This window comes from Dunckerocampus dactyliophorus, chromosome 9 (genome assembly GCF_027744805.1).
Source record: "Dunckerocampus dactyliophorus isolate RoL2022-P2 chromosome 9, RoL_Ddac_1.1, whole genome shotgun sequence".
Taxonomy (NCBI): domain Eukaryota; kingdom Metazoa; phylum Chordata; class Actinopteri; order Syngnathiformes; family Syngnathidae; genus Dunckerocampus; species Dunckerocampus dactyliophorus.
Genome location: NC_072827.1, coordinates 26932284 through 26947868, shown reverse-complemented (window position 1 = coordinate 26947868; position 15585 = coordinate 26932284). Strand labels below are relative to the sequence as shown.

Here is a 15585-nt window from a genome sequence, read left to right as displayed (position 1 = left end):
AACAACTGCAATCAAGCGTTTGCTATAACTTGCAATGAGTCTCTTACAGCGCTGTGGAGGAATTTTGGCCCACTCGTCTTTGCAGAATTGTTGTAATTCAGCCACATTGGAGGGTTTTCCAGCATGAACCGCCTTTTTCAGGTCATGCCACAGCTTCTCAATAGGATTCGGGTCAGGACTTTGACTAGGCCACACCAAAGTCTTCATTTTGTTTTTCTTCAGCCATTCAGAGGTGGACTTGCTGGCGTGTTTTGGATCATTGTCCTGCTAAAGAACCCAAGTTGGTTTCAGCTTGAGGTCACCAACAGATGGCCGGACATTCTCCTTCAGGATTTTTCGGTAGACAGCAGAATTCATGGTTCCATTTATCACAGCAAGTCTTCCAGATCCTGAAGCAGCAAAACAGCCCCAGACCATCACACTACCACCACCATATTTTATTGTTGGTGTCATGTTCTTTTTCTGAAATGCGGCGTTACTTTTATGGCAGATGTAATGGGACACACACATTCCAAAATGTTAACTTTTGGCACTTTTTCACACAGGGCCATGTAGGTTTGGATTGTTTTCCTCCCTTAATAATAAAAAGTTGCCATTGACTAATATTTAAATTTGTTTGATGATCTGAAATTTTATTTAAGTGTAACAAACATGCAGAAAAAATATGAAATCCGGAAAGGGGCAAAGACTTTTTCACACCATTGTAGTTTGTAGCTTTTTTTTCTCCTCCTCTCTGCTCTTGTTCTCCCCTTTCCTCTCCCCCTTTTATCACCCAATCATCCCGTCCTGTCTACCCCCCTGTCATATGCACGGCATGCTGTATGTGTACAGACGGGTGATTGCACAATTTCGCTTGTACCGCTGTCTAAGTGACAAGCAAAGGCCATTCTCGCTCTCTTTTTTTGTGACACAAAAGGTGGGTTAAGAAAAGAACGTGAGAAGAAAAAGTATACAGCAGTCCCTCATTTATCGCTGTTAATGGGTTCCAGACCAGACCGTGATAAGCAAATTTCTGCGAAGTAGGACACATTATTTATAAATGTACTGTAATATTGTTGTATTATATTACCTGTTTACGGCCTTCTAAATATGGTTATCTATAGGTAGATATAGTCAACTTTAATATAGTAGACATAATAACGGAAAATAAGACATACTTTTGTGAACTTTATGTGCTGTGTACACACACTGTCCAATGTAGATGGATTATACATGTAGAAAATTCCACGTTGTTGAAGGCACCGGATTTTTTCGGCTAGCAAACCCCTTGGAGTCACGGTTTGTACTTCTAAGCCACTGCTATTTTTTATGTTTTGTTAATAGTAGTGATGTCATGATATTTGGTAAGGACAAATCTACAGGTACAGTTTGAGTCGTTCATACCTACAGGTGTGCAAAAACTAAAGCAAAAAGTTAAAAATAAGATACAAAAATAAAATTACAAAAACTACCCCAACAGCACATTTATATAAATGCCTCCAAAATCGATCCAAAAGATATTTATTTTATATGGCTCTTAGCCAAATACGACAATTGACAGTAGCTGAAACTGAAGTCGTCAAACAATGTAATTACTTTTATCAAGTAAGCAAAGGAAGTGGCAAAAAGCAGTACACGTGAGCAAAGATGAACACCACACAAAAAAACTAAAAATGGGTCAAATCAAAATGTAATTTCCATGAAAAGCGGACGCAACAACGTCACAGACCATATTAAAAAGAAAGAGGTGACTGTGTGTTTGTATACCTGACTGGCAAAGAAATGCCCACTGATCTTCACAAACACCTCATCATTCTCGTCTGGAGTTTGGTCCCTCGGTACGATGACCTCAGCGCTCGTAAGGTTCTGAAGCTCATTGACCTGAAATGAACACAACAGTAGCTAATTGTCTATGTAGTTTCAAAATGAGCTGTTTTTGTAATATATATATATATCCTTTTTTTTGCGCTAAAAAGCACCACTGAACTCACAGTCTTCCCCCCTTTGCCGATGACCCTGCCGGCTGCAGTTGAAGGAACTTTGATGTGTGTCTCTAGTTTGACTTCCTCCTTTCCGGAGAAGAAGTTCTCCTCTTTCAGCTTCCCAAATATCCGACCTTGGGCCTAGAATAAAGAGGAGGGTGAGGTGAGGCCAGGATAGACTGTGGGTAGGAGAGGGGCAGCAGAGACCAGGTTTGAAAACGTGAAAGATGATACATTTCACAATGTTTTCATGACAGAACATTGACTATACAGTAACTTCTTGCAGATAAATTGTATTTTTTATTTTTTTTTTTTACATCCGATTACATTGACCAAACAGTATACAGCGATACCTCGTTTATTGCGGTTAATTGGTTCCAGATCCGATAAGTGAATTTCCGCAAATAGGACTCCTTATTTATAAATGGAATATTTTCATAGTTCAAGCATAAAAAACCTGTTTACGACCTCCTAAATACGGTTCTTAAACATCATTATAGCCCTCTAGACATTAAATAGCAGTCCTATGGTTACCTTTACACTTGTATTATCCAACATAGTAGACATGATCACAGAAAATAAGGCATTTAAGACATAAATAAGACTCTTACCTGTGTGTGTTGCTGTAAATGTGTTCCATTGCTAGGGGACAAGAAGTGACGTCGAGGGTTCAGAGTTGAGTTTTAGCTTGGAGTAAATTATGGATGCAACAATAGCCTGCGTTAGGGATTATTGTGCCTGTTGTGAGATAATTCAAACCTGCAATAAAAGCCTGTGGTTCCGGAGATCAGTCTGGTGCTTGTGTGTCTCACCGAACATTACAGTATTACTGACACCTAGTGACCAGTTTAAAATACTACATATCATCACGTCTTTGAATGCGTCTTTTGAATTATTCAGTCGTCATCCAGTTTTCGCAGTTTTTCAAAAATTAATTAATTACTAAATGATCGCTGTTTCGTGGTTGACTATGGCCTATTATGAGCCAAAAGATATTGAAAGACATTCGACATGTCATGGTGAAAAAAGCTCTCCCATTCCGTGTGGATATGGTGTGTTTCTGGTCTCTTACTTTGACCTTCTTCCGCACGCCGTTTGAAACACTTTCTTAAGTGTAGAATATTTTAAATGGAGGCTAACTAGCTCGGTAGTTAGCTCGGTAGATTGCTATGCTTAAAGTGGCTGCTGTCTCTTATGTTCCTGAGATCAGAGATCCCATAGCCTGCGAGTAAGAGCTGCGCAATGTGGTGTACACAAAGCCAGTAGTACATTATTTTACAAATGTAAGTGTATGTATGTCAGATTCATGTCAGACTGGCTGTCGTATATATATTTATATCAATCGAGTGACAAACATCATAGTGAGGATGGATGATAGGCTTTTTTTTAATGCCATGCCATCGACCCACATTATGTTCAAGATACAACAATCAGGAACTTTCCCAATGCGAACCTGTTATTATGTCTTATTATGGCTTATATGTCTACTATATTAGGTATAGTAGTATAATCATGACCGTAGGGGCGCTATTTCATGTCTACAGGGCTCTAATAATGTTAAAAAAAATGTTTTAGAAGTTCATAAACAGGCTTTCTATGCTCTAACTACAAAAATATTCCTTTTACTAATATTCACTTCCGAAACTAATTAAGTGCGATAAACGAGTGACGACTATTTATATTTGTGTTCATTTAGCCATTTTAATTCTTGAAAATACTTCATTTGGGCCGTATTCAAGCATGAAACAGCATGATTTACAAATTAATATATTTGTCAAAAAATGTGAGAGTGAAGCCGCAAAATTCAAAGTGCAAAGTAGTGAGGGATTTCTGTACGGTACGCACACTATTCAGTTATACAGAAATAAAATCATTGGTATTTTATTTTATTACTTATGATGAAATAAAAAACATAAGTAATTATAACTATGTACATTTAAGTTGTGCATATAAATGTGCATTTTTATCAAGATACAAATTATTTGCAATTACTATAAATATCAAAATTTTGTAAACAGATATTTATAGCTAAATATAGTTATGCATTTATGTTGCAGGTTGCAGTTAGGGTGCGGTTCTAAGCCCTCAGTCACACTGATACAGTATATGTATATTAGTTAATATTAGTTGATTTCAAACCAATTCCATTTTTTGTGTGTATGCATAAAAAAAACATCGTTTTAAGTTTTTACTTTTGTTAATTCTTCCTTTTCTCATTGCACAGAATCCTGCAGTTTTATGTCTTTCCCTATACTCTATCTAGGCAACACGAGGCCTTTACTTATGCAGTTAGAACCAGAGACCAGCAGTTGATAAATAAATGGTTTTATGACACATGCTCAATATTTGTTATATTTATCTTTGGATTCTCGTCAGGATTGTCTTGTGAACACACTTATGAAAAAAGCTCATATTGCGTAATACCACAGTGGTGTTTTTACCTTAAACTGAGCCTCTGGTGTTCCAGTAATGATCACCATCCTCTCAGTGACATCTGGACTCTCGGCTGGAGCGATCTGCATACAAATCAGGAGAACATTTGAACAGAGAGCTGCTGTGCTTGCCCTATCTGCACTGACATTTAAGTCAACTACATGTTTTGCAGGCCTCTTCTTTAACGCACCTTGATGGAGGCTCCAGCAAAGTGGGCGAGCTGCTTGATGTGCTGGCCCTTCTTGCCTATAAGAGCTCCCACTGCCTGAGTTGGAATAAAGAGGTAGACAACCTCCTGTTCTGGAGCCTGTCGTCACGAAACAAAAAGGCTTTAACAAACATTTTTACTGAACTTCTTTGTGAAGCAGACAAGAAAGGATGACAGAGAATAAAAGCTGAATTGAACTGAACATCACACTTGAGAGTTCTTGAGAGGACAAACACTAGAAAAGTTACTGTCAAAACATGACAGATATAATCTAAATGTGGTTTTCAGGGTTTGAGTTTGACAGTGCAGCTTCTTTCAAGGAATCCATATTTTCCATCCATTTTTTTTTCAACAAACTTTTCCATGTCTTGCTGTGGCATAAGGAAAGTATATATCATATAGAAGAAAGATATACTATGCGTGTTTACAATATAATGGCATTTTTCTTTGGAAATTCCACTAATTCAATGCTCGTTCAACAATGAAGTTGTGAAGAACATTGTCCAAAAATGATGTTTGACATAAGGTGATGGTATCCATCGGGCGTAATCATATGTTTTGATCTGCCTTTGAGCAAAAATGTTTGGTAACATTTTAGGTTTAGCGGTCTAGGCTTGTGTATTTGCGTACTTGTGGTTTTATTGAGTGGATTTAATGAGCTCAGAGTTCAGCTCTGAGCTGGAACTCTCGATTCAGACATAGTTGTGGTGTTCTGGTGGTGATGCTCCAATGGCGAGGAGGGACCGTTTTGGATTTTTTTGGTCACCCTATCCACTCCTCTTAAATCATTCTATTTTTCCCTGAGTGGATTAAAGGAGTTAAGAAGCTTTATCCTTAGAAAAAAAAAAACACACAGGAAAAGTGGAGCTTTATCCTTCGATAAAAAAAAAAAAACTCATGAAAAGTGCATACCCCTCGCGGGGGGGGCCCCCCCCCCAACAAGCCATGTTTTAAATTGCTCTAAATAATTACTCTCATTGGCCACAACATTAGGTACACCAGCACACTCATGAGATCCAATACAAACAATTGATAGAAAATTGAAAAGGTACAGTATTTTCCAGTCAACGCAGCTATTCTGCTATTCAGCTATTCTGTCATTAATATGACACCCAAACTCCTGATGAGCAGAGAGGGTGGCTGAACCTGGGGAGCACACAGGACTCACCTCTCATGGTGACATCAGCTGATGTGCGCAGGGTTCTAAACAAAACAAACCCACGAAAAGCAGCAGGGCCAGACAACATCTCAGGACGTGCACTTCGGGTTTGCTCATCAGAGCTAGCTGATGTGCTTGCTGACATATTTAACCTGTCGCTTGCACAAGCATCTGTACCGACCTGCTTTAAGTCCACCACCATAGTGCCCGTACCCAAGAAGAGCAACGTGACCTGCTTGAATGACTATCGCCCTATAGCACTCACTCCTATTGTTATGAAGTGCTTTGAAAGATTAGTCATGACCCACATCAAAAAGAGCATCCCGGCGGCAACCGTGGACCCTCTACAGTTTGCATATCGCCAGAACCGGTCCACGGATGATGCAGTCAACACTGCCATCCACACAGCCCTTTCTCACCTACAGGGCCAGGACACATACGTCAGAATGCTATTTATAGACTATAGCTCTGCTTTTAATACAGTCAGCCCCCACAAACTCACAGATAAGCTCCTCACACTTGGCCTGTCTCCCTCCCTCTGTAACTGGGTGTTTAACTTTCTCACAGGCAGGCCCCAGTCAGTCAGAGTCCACAACCGCACATCCAGCTCAAGAATTGTGAGCACTGGGACCCCACAGGGGTGTGTGCTGAGTCCACTCCTCTACACGCTCTTCACCTACGATTGCGTGGCCTCCCAGAACAACACCAGCATCATTAAATTTGCAGATGACACTACAGTCATCGGACTGATCACTGGTGGTGTTGAAACATCATACAGAAGAGAGGTGGCGGACCTCATAGCTTGGTGTCGTGATAACAATCTCCTTCTCAATACAGATAAGACTAAAGAGATGATCATCGACCCAAGAACAAGGGAAAAGGAGCCGCATAGACCCCTGTTTATTGATGAGACTGAGGTGGAGAGGGTGAAAACCTTCAAGTTCCTTGGCACACACATCAGCGAGGACCTCACCTGGTCTCACAACACCCAACAAATTCTGAAGAAGTCCCAAAGGAGACTGTACTTCCTGAGAAGACTGAGGAAATTTGGCATGTCCACCACAATCCTGAGTTGCTTCTACAGATGCACTATCGAAAGTGTCCTTACCGCCTCCATCACTGTTTGGTACGGTAACTGTACAACACGTGATAGGAAGGCACTCCAGCGGGTGATCAAGACCTCACAGAACATTGTTGGGGCAGCCCTCCCCTCACTGCAAGACATTTATACATCTAGAGTCCTACGCAGAACACACAACCTCATCAAGGACAGCACACATCCACAACACTCATTATTCACACTCCTACCGTCAGGCAGGCGCTACAGGAGTTTGAAGTCCAGGACCACAAGGCTGGCAAACAGCTTTTACCCACAGGCCATCAGACTCCTCAACGAAGCACTCGCACACGCCGCACGCAACACACGCACACACTCATAGCACTTTATTTATTTATTTATTTGTATTATTTACTTGTATTAATGTCTCTTCTGTTGTTGTTGCTTAATTTATTGGTATATATGTTTATGTGTTTATGTTTCTTATGTTCTTATTCTTTCATTTGTTTTCTTTCTTTTCTTGGGAGAATGAACAGAATAAGATTTTCATTGCATGGTATAACTGCTGTTGTACTATGCACATGACAATAAAACTCTCTTGAATCTCTTGAATCTCTTGAATCTATTCAGTCAATGGGTGCATCATCGACAAAAGCATATAACCGCCAGGGCCCCTCATTACCACCGGATACAATAACAATTAGAATTAGCATTAACAGTTGTGGCTGTAGGCAACCGCCATTGTGGAATATTAGTAACTAGACTGAGACTCATCTTCCCGTTGAGAAAGAAGAGTGGTCCCTAGTTTATAGTCATTCATTTATATAAGCTTGATATATCGCTGCACGCATTTTTAAATGTTGGTTGCAGCTGTTGGTGTGAGACTCATGCACGTTACACTTGCCGGACTGTCGTTTACAATGAACTCATCAGTGGTTGTAATGCTGGCTGAGCAATTATTCTCCATATTGCTATTACAACATTGGTTCTGATGCTGCTATGTTGTGTAATACACTTGTTAAGAAATGATTATGTGGTCCAAGAGACCTAGGTTCTCAGTTCCACTTTGTCATGCACTCCAAACCATTTTTGTAGTTAAAAAAATGTTATTTATAATGAGTTATCAAAACTCTTTTTTTGATTATCACCTGCTTCCAATGAATGCCCCAATCTTTGCGCCCTGGCTGTAGCATTTACAGTTACAATATGCATTATATAGCGGATTACAGTGGTGTATAAGTGCACTGCATCATACTGAGAGCTGTTTCTAATATTTTGGCAGTTTCCTGCAGCTAAACAAGATAAGAAATAATGCCACACCTGCAAAGCAGACGTGTAAAACTTGCAAACGGAAGTCTACGGACATAAAAAATTCTACGAAACTTGCAGACTCTTCTGGGGCCATTATACAAAATGGAATCATTTATTATTAGATGCCTCCACCCTTATAAAGGCAGCTAATATATGCATGGTACCATCTCCAGTTGAGCAAATACTGTAAACACCATTAGACATTACAGTGGAACCTTGGGTAGCGTCATTAATCCGTTCAAGAAAGTCAGGAGGTGTCTCATAAGAAATAATGTAAATCCAATTAATCCCTTCCAGAAAACCAAAAATGTTAACACAAAACACATTTTTATAGTTTTACAATTATTGTTGTATACGCAGAAACAATTATTATTGCATATAATACATATTAATGATGAATGAAAGGGATAAATGAATAATTAAAATGTGTTGCTGGAAAAGGCGTGATGTGGCAGCGAGATCAACATGGACAACATCTTGAATTTCTTGAATTCAATAATGTTTTTCAACTCAATAACCCTAAAATGGAGCCAAAGAAAGTTGCAAGTGCCATCATTTTAGGTGAGAAAAAATACCGAATTCAAGAAATAAGTCGAAGGTGCTAGCCGTATTGATCTCACTGCTATGTCGTGTCTTTGGGAACAGCCACGTCTTCATTGAAGGTAAAAGTAACCTTAAGTGTTCATTTAGTCATTTCATTTGTCATTTATATGCAATTAGAAATGTTTTATGCATGTAAAACTGTAAAACGTGTTTTGTGTTAACATTTTTGAGAGTCAACCTCTCATGACATCATAGACAAGCGACTGAGCTGACTTCCGGTTCCTGTTTCCATGTCGTGGCAAGCTAATAGGCTGCTTGCGATTTAAAAAAAATACATAAAAAACACAGTTCGGCCCACGCAGTGTATAAATAACAAGACGGGCACCACGTTGTATGCTAACCGGACAATGAAAGTAAATTGTGGACGTTAACCGAGGCGTACGCTAACCAAGGTTCCACTGTATATGAGGAAAAACAGTATTAGAAACAGCCTGATGCAGTACAATTCTACACCACTGCAAAATACCCAATGTTGTGGCCCGGTGTCACCGTGGCAACACTCAGTGTGGTGCAGCTTTTGGAGGACATACTGAGTGCTGGTGGGGGATGGCACTTGCTGGAGGAACCCCGTACAGGCCACTGAGATGTGAAGAGTGACTCTGCAAGTGAAGTGACAAGCAGGCGGATCAGGGTGGTGCACATACGCGCACATTCCCAGACACACTCAACTCACGGCCCAGGCTTTGCTCCAACTGAGGGGAATTTTCAAGGCATGAAGTCAAGAGTGAATCACGCTCTGTGAAGCCCACCAATACATTCTGTCTCACACTGCTTTGGCTCAGCCTTCCGGCAGTGAGTACAAACTTTGTTTCACACACTCACTGACTCATCTTTGGAGAGGATGGAGGGGGAATTCAAACTGTGTTGGAGAACTACTCGGGAAGATCTACTTTAATAGTAGAGCAAAGCCTGTCAGGGGCATCTGGTAGAGCAGTTTGACCAATAAACAACTTTTTGCACCAACAGCTACAGTCAACAGGGGCAAAGTCACTCTAAGGGAATCTGTTTTCCCAACTTTAACAGCATGGAGAGAAAGACTCACTAAGAATGGGTTGTATCCTGCTGGTGCCACAGGAGGGACTGCGCCGCGAGGTCCAGCAGCAGGGGGCAGCACTGGCAGACCAGAGGAGAAGATGCCCAGGGCGTTGAGGTTCAAGCCTGGGATAAGGTTGGCCTGTTGCTGGCAGAGGACAACACAGGAAAAGTTAGTACACAATGGAGCAAACTTGACATACTAAGATGACAGATGATCAATTAGTTCCTTTTACACAGCCTGTCCAATCCGGGATTTATCCGTCTTTTTGCGGGTTGTTTCCGTATAACTGCACTGACATGCAATGAAGGGATCAAAATTGAAGGGATCAGTGTCAGAGCCAGGACAATGCCTGTGTGTAAGGGAACGCCGCGACACTCCACACTCACTTCTCCCACCCTGTTGTGTTGAAAGCAATGTCACTGTCTGACAAATATTTCATATGTAAGACTGGATGCTGGCGTTGCATCCAATAATCTGATTGCAGAATGCCGTGCTGCTGTAAGCGCACAGTAACCCGCCCACACTTGGTTCTGCATAAAAAGCAAAGGCGCCCTATTGATAGATTGCTCTGATGCAGCTATTTCATACGTAGCATCTCTGTGTAAAAGCAGCTATTAACACAAGCATACTATGTGACTAATAAAGGAATACGGTGGACCAAATAACTCGGAATTTTATCTAAAAATGTCATCCAAAATCTAAAATATAAAGGAAGATTTTGCCCTGAAGTAAAAAGGGGATGAGAGAAAGTGGCTCATCTTTTTCCTTACAATATTTTTTTGCATTTTCTTATTTTTGTGTGTGTTGTGTGTGTGTATATAGTACATATAGTCGTCCCTTGTTTATCGCGGTTAATTTGTTTCCAAACCCGACCCCAATAAGTGAATTTCCACAAAGTATGATTCAAGATTCAAGAGTTTTATTGTCATATGCACAGTAAAACAGGTAGTTCTGCTATGCAATGAAATTCTTGTTCTGTTCATTCTCCCAGAAAAAGAAAAAAAGAAAAACGCAAGAAAATGAATAAGAACATCAGAAACATAAATACCAATAAATTAAGCAACAACAACAGAAGAGACATTCAATATTAATACATGGATTATTTTTATAGTTATGGCATAGAAAACCTGTTTAAAATCTTCTAAATCCGTTTTTTAACATTATTAGAGCTCTCTAGATGTGAAATAACACCCATATAGCCATCTTTACATTTGTATTACTCAAAATAGTATCAGGAAAGTTCATAAATACACAGGACTTGATGGAAAAAGTCATTTGTGCCAATAAATGGTAATCACATGAGGCGTGGATGTTGAGAGTGGCGTGGGAACTTTATCTCAGCCATGGGAAGGATGTACATTTTGGGACACATCATCATCTGGGATTAAAAAAAAAAAACTGCCCCGCCTACCGGGTCATCGCTCAGCCTCCCCCCTTCCTCCCATGGCACTCCCCGGAGTAAGGGCAGGAAGAAAAGGGCTGGGTTTAAAACGTCTTTATGGTCGTCAGGTGGGTACCCTCCTTCATTTTCATGTTTTGATGTTGGGCCCCTGTGCGCCCCCTCTGCTTTGAGCCCAGCAAGTGTCCTTGCGCTTGATCCATAGCCACTGGTTGCTTCTTTCAGCCGCTTCAGACTGATCTTATTGTCTGTCGCAGAGCCTGTCCATGAATGCCAAGGTCTTTCATAAGCCTGATGGCAGAAGCCACAAACCCTCTGCATCCTACTTCAGCTAGATAGACCTTGGCCTTCCATCCTCGTTGTTGTGCATCTGCTGCCAGATCTGTGTAGCGCAGTTTCCTTCATTCGTAGGCCTCTTCGGTGGAATCCTCCCATGTGACCGTGAGCTCTATGATGCAGACCACCTTTAGTGAATGGCACCATATCACCAAGTCTGGCCTGAGGGTGGTGGTTGCAATCTCTGAGGGAAAGATTAGTTGCTTGCCAACATCTTCTAGCATCTTCCAATCCCGGGCCACGGCTAGCTGTCCAGTTTCTGGTTTGGTAGCTGGGTGGTTAGGCTGTTTCTGTCCCTCTCGAACGAATGTTTGCACAGAGATGGAATTGGCAGCTCTCAAGGGCAAGGAGTTGATGGTGTCCCCTCTTGCTCTCAAGGGCTGCTGCCAGACTCTTGAGGACCTGATTGTGCCTCCAGGTGTAGCAGCCTCCTTGTGTAAGGCTGGTCCTACAACTGGTCAAGATGTGTTTGAGAGTCGCTGAATTTGGGCAGAGGGCGCAAGTTGGGTCCTCTCCATACCACTGGTGAAGGTTTTTTCGTGATGAGAGCACATGATATGTAGCTGTTATAATGAAGCTGATGTTTCTTGCTCCCATTTCCCAGAGCTGCCTCCAGGTGAGCTTTCTCTTCTCCACGCCTTCCCACCTCATCCATTGTCCCTGCTCGGCAAGAGAGACAGCCTTTGCGCTTCTTTCAGCCTCCTCATGACGGTGCACTTCCTCTACCACCATTTTCCTCCTTTGTGAGGCTGAAGCTTTGTGCCAAGTTGGTTCATTGCAACGCCAAAATCCTCCTCTTCCCAGCTGGACATGTCCCACAATGTCGTCGTGCTTCAGGGCTGACGTAGCATGCTGTACTGCGTGTGATGGTGTCCATTTCCTTCCCGTTGACAGAGGTGGTGCAGCATTTCTAACGGCCTGATCTCTGGAGTCCTTCAATGTCATCTGTAGTCTCACTTTAGAGCACTTCTAATCTTCAGTGAGGCTCGTGATAGATAGTTCAAGGACTCCTTTGCCATAGATGCTGATGTTTGTCAGACAGCGTGGGACACCAAGCCACTTCTTCACATACAAAGTTATGTTTCGCTCCATCTTTTCCACCGTTGTTATTGGGACCTCGTAGGTCGTGGTGGCCACATTACCCTAGGGAGACGTCAAAATTGTAGGCACCAGAGTTTGAGCTTCACTGACAGCATTGTCTCGTTGACGGTGTCCAGACTGGTGGTGATGTCCAGCCTTAATACCTGCACTTGGTCTTTGTCCCCGAGGGTTGCATTGTACCATTTGACAGGTTGCTCTGACACCATCAAAATTGGGTCGCCACCAATGCAGAACCCCACGTTCTTAAGCTCTTCCTTGACTATTGAGATGCTCCATGACTTATTCGGCTTAATGTTCTCCTGCAGCTTCCCAAGTAGTTGCCTGGTGCATGCTGCAGTAGTGGCCAACGTGGTCATGTCATCCACGAATGCTCGGATAGGTGGAAGGCGGATTCCGTTTTTTGTTCATTCACCTCCCACCACCCATCTAGAGGCCCTAATGGTGATTACCATGGCCATTGTGAATGCCAGGGGCGAGACTGGGCAGCCTGCCATGATGCCTACTTCTAGACGCTGCCGTGGTGTTGTGTAGTCGGCTGTTGTAAAGCCCAATTGCAGGTCTTTCTGGAAAGCGTACGTCCAGCGGTGGCTATTGTAATGGCAGCTTTAAATGGTTTTACACAATATAGTAGACACAAAAAGAGTTTGCTACGTGTTTACCGTTTTGAGATTTTCCTCTTAACAATTGCATGTATCACTTATTTTTGCACTTACATGACTATTGCCTACGCTACCATGCTGCTTCAAAGTTCAAGTGGAGTATTTCAAAGCTTATGTTAAAAAGGTGACAAAATGCAAACTCTATGATGACCTGTGCTATTAAACATAGACACTGACAAGTAACTTTAGCATTGCTGCAAACATGGACACAACATCAAAGGTGTCCTGGATGGTCCACCAATATTACACATCACTACCAGAGGTGATCCAATGTCATAGATACTGTTGTGTTTATTACAGGCCAGTGTCATATCAACGTGATTTTTCATCTGTTGTTTTAAAGTACAATTATTATATATTGTTGCTCTAATATATGTTCTGTTTTGGAATCATTCTCCCACTCCTGACACCTGAGATGTTGTTTAATCTCTTTCACAGCCAACAGCAAGTAAACAGGTGGGTCTGAGGATGTCATTCAAACCAAGTAATATTTCACCTCCCATTTGAGTGAGCTTGTATTCACCTTTTCCTAAAGTTAATGGTTAATATCCAAGGTGAATGGCAGCAGCTTTGTGTAATATCATCAGAATCACACTAGATGGGGCTCACGCCTTATCAGACGCAGTCTAACTAAGTCCCTCTCTGCAGGAGGGCTCAGGCAGACTAGAGTGTTTGTTTCTGCATCCTGCATTATCCATCCATGCATTTACTATAGCGCTTGTCCTCACTAGGGTCGCGGGTATGCTGGAGCCTATCCCAGCCGTCTTCGGGCGAGAGGCGTCGTACACTCTGGACTGGCCTTTAAAAGGTTCAAAAGTCTCCATAATATAATTCATATTTGATATTTCTGGTTGAAGTAGTTTTAAAAGATGGACTCACTGAAAGTGAAAACATTATTTGTGTATACATAATATTTTCACGAGGGCTGTCAAATGATTTTTATCTTCCTGTTTATTTACACACACACACACACACACACACATTATAAAGCCCTTTTTGTGATGTTCAGAGTGTCCCAGAATGCATCTCGCGTTCTTGCAATGAGAATGAGGAAGCATCGTTCCCAGGATGAACGGACTAGAGACGTGTGTGAGTTGGAGATACATACGGTATATGGTGTTGGAATTGTACAGTTTTTGATGTGTCCAGGTCAGAATGAAGTCATAAAAAAGCATCAGAGTGTGTGTGACTGTGGGGACGCTCCACTGTGAGTCCGTCTGCCGTCATAACGGAGGCGTGCTTGCTCTGGTGTGCATGCGTTAATTACACTAAGAAATTTAACGTAATTAAACAAATAAATTACTTACCGCCGTTAGCACGTTTTTTTGACAGCCCTAAAATGATTGGAATTTATTATAATTATTTATTTATTTAAACCGTGGCATGATGTAAACATACTGGCCTTTAAAGGGTGATAAAACCCTTCAAATACAATTCACAGTTGATATGTATATTTCACGCTGAAATTGTTTTAAAAGATTGATTCATTTAAAGGGGACATTTTAATTTGGAATATTTGCACAAGATTGTTCAGGAAACGGACATTTTTGTCTTCAAATGTGTGAGTGAATTTCAGTGAAGGTTTAAGCCTTTGTGGAGGTGTGTGCTTTGTTGAGTGTCTTTTATTTTGGCCACCAGCATCAGAGTAAAACGATCACAAAGTGCAACCAACAAGTAACCAAACACTGGCTGCAGCACTGGTGATGTCATGCAATGGGAGGGGCAGTGTGTAGGGGATCGGATGGACGCTGGGAAACGCAGTTGTACTACAGCGAGGATTCAGACGTGCACAACGGGGAGGTGGGTGTGACTCAGAGGCTCCGTGAAAGAGGCAGACAAGCGGTGCTTGGCACGCTCCAGTTCCAGCCATTAAGTGATTGCTCTCCGTTTACCAAGAGCTGCTACTAATTACTATGTTTACACTTATGTATGGCGCAACCTTGTCGTTGTCATATAAGCTACACCAATGCCCACTTGTTGGTCTGTGAGTCACACACACACACAAATGAAACTCACATTTATAGCAGCAATGTCGTTCTCGTAGGCCTCCCTCAGTTTCTTCATGATCTCCGCCTCCGCTTTACAACACGTCTCCAAGCTCCCCTTCACCGTGATGGTCCTCTCTGGGTTGTAAATGGTTAAGTCTTGTAACCTAGACAGTTGCACATGAATGTGTAAAATTAATATGCAAATATAAGGGAGGAGGGAAAAAAAAGTCATATTTTGCTTATTTTTTATCACAAGGGATTTTAATTGGATTCCACTGACGAGTTAATGACGAATGGAGCACTCGAAACTGGCATTACAACTAATGCTGATAAA

At 41.7% G+C, this 15585-nt stretch overlaps 1 protein-coding gene across 4 annotated transcripts in view; it reads right to left on the bottom strand.

Moving 5' to 3' along the window:
* Window positions 1-15585, bottom strand: part of igf2bp2a (insulin-like growth factor 2 mRNA binding protein 2a) — a 75722-nt gene that overhangs the window by 11066 nt on the left and 49071 nt on the right. For 2 of the 4 annotated variants that reach the window (XM_054786608.1, XM_054786610.1), the window contains 7 exons: window positions 15280-15415; window positions 9775-9912; window positions 9263-9331; window positions 4585-4701; window positions 4403-4477; window positions 1971-2102; window positions 1747-1860 (listed from right to left, as the gene is read on the bottom strand). In XM_054786608.1, the coding sequence (XP_054642583.1) occupies window positions 1747-1860; window positions 1971-2102; window positions 4403-4477; window positions 4585-4701; window positions 9263-9331; window positions 9775-9912; window positions 15280-15415 (781 nt within the window). Of the gene's footprint in view, window positions 1-1746; window positions 1861-1970; window positions 2103-2572; window positions 2604-4402; window positions 4478-4584; window positions 4702-9262; window positions 9332-9774; window positions 9913-15279; window positions 15416-15585 lie in introns of all 4 variants that reach the window. The other 2 variants (XR_008572413.1, XM_054786609.1) reach the window with 2 other exon arrangements.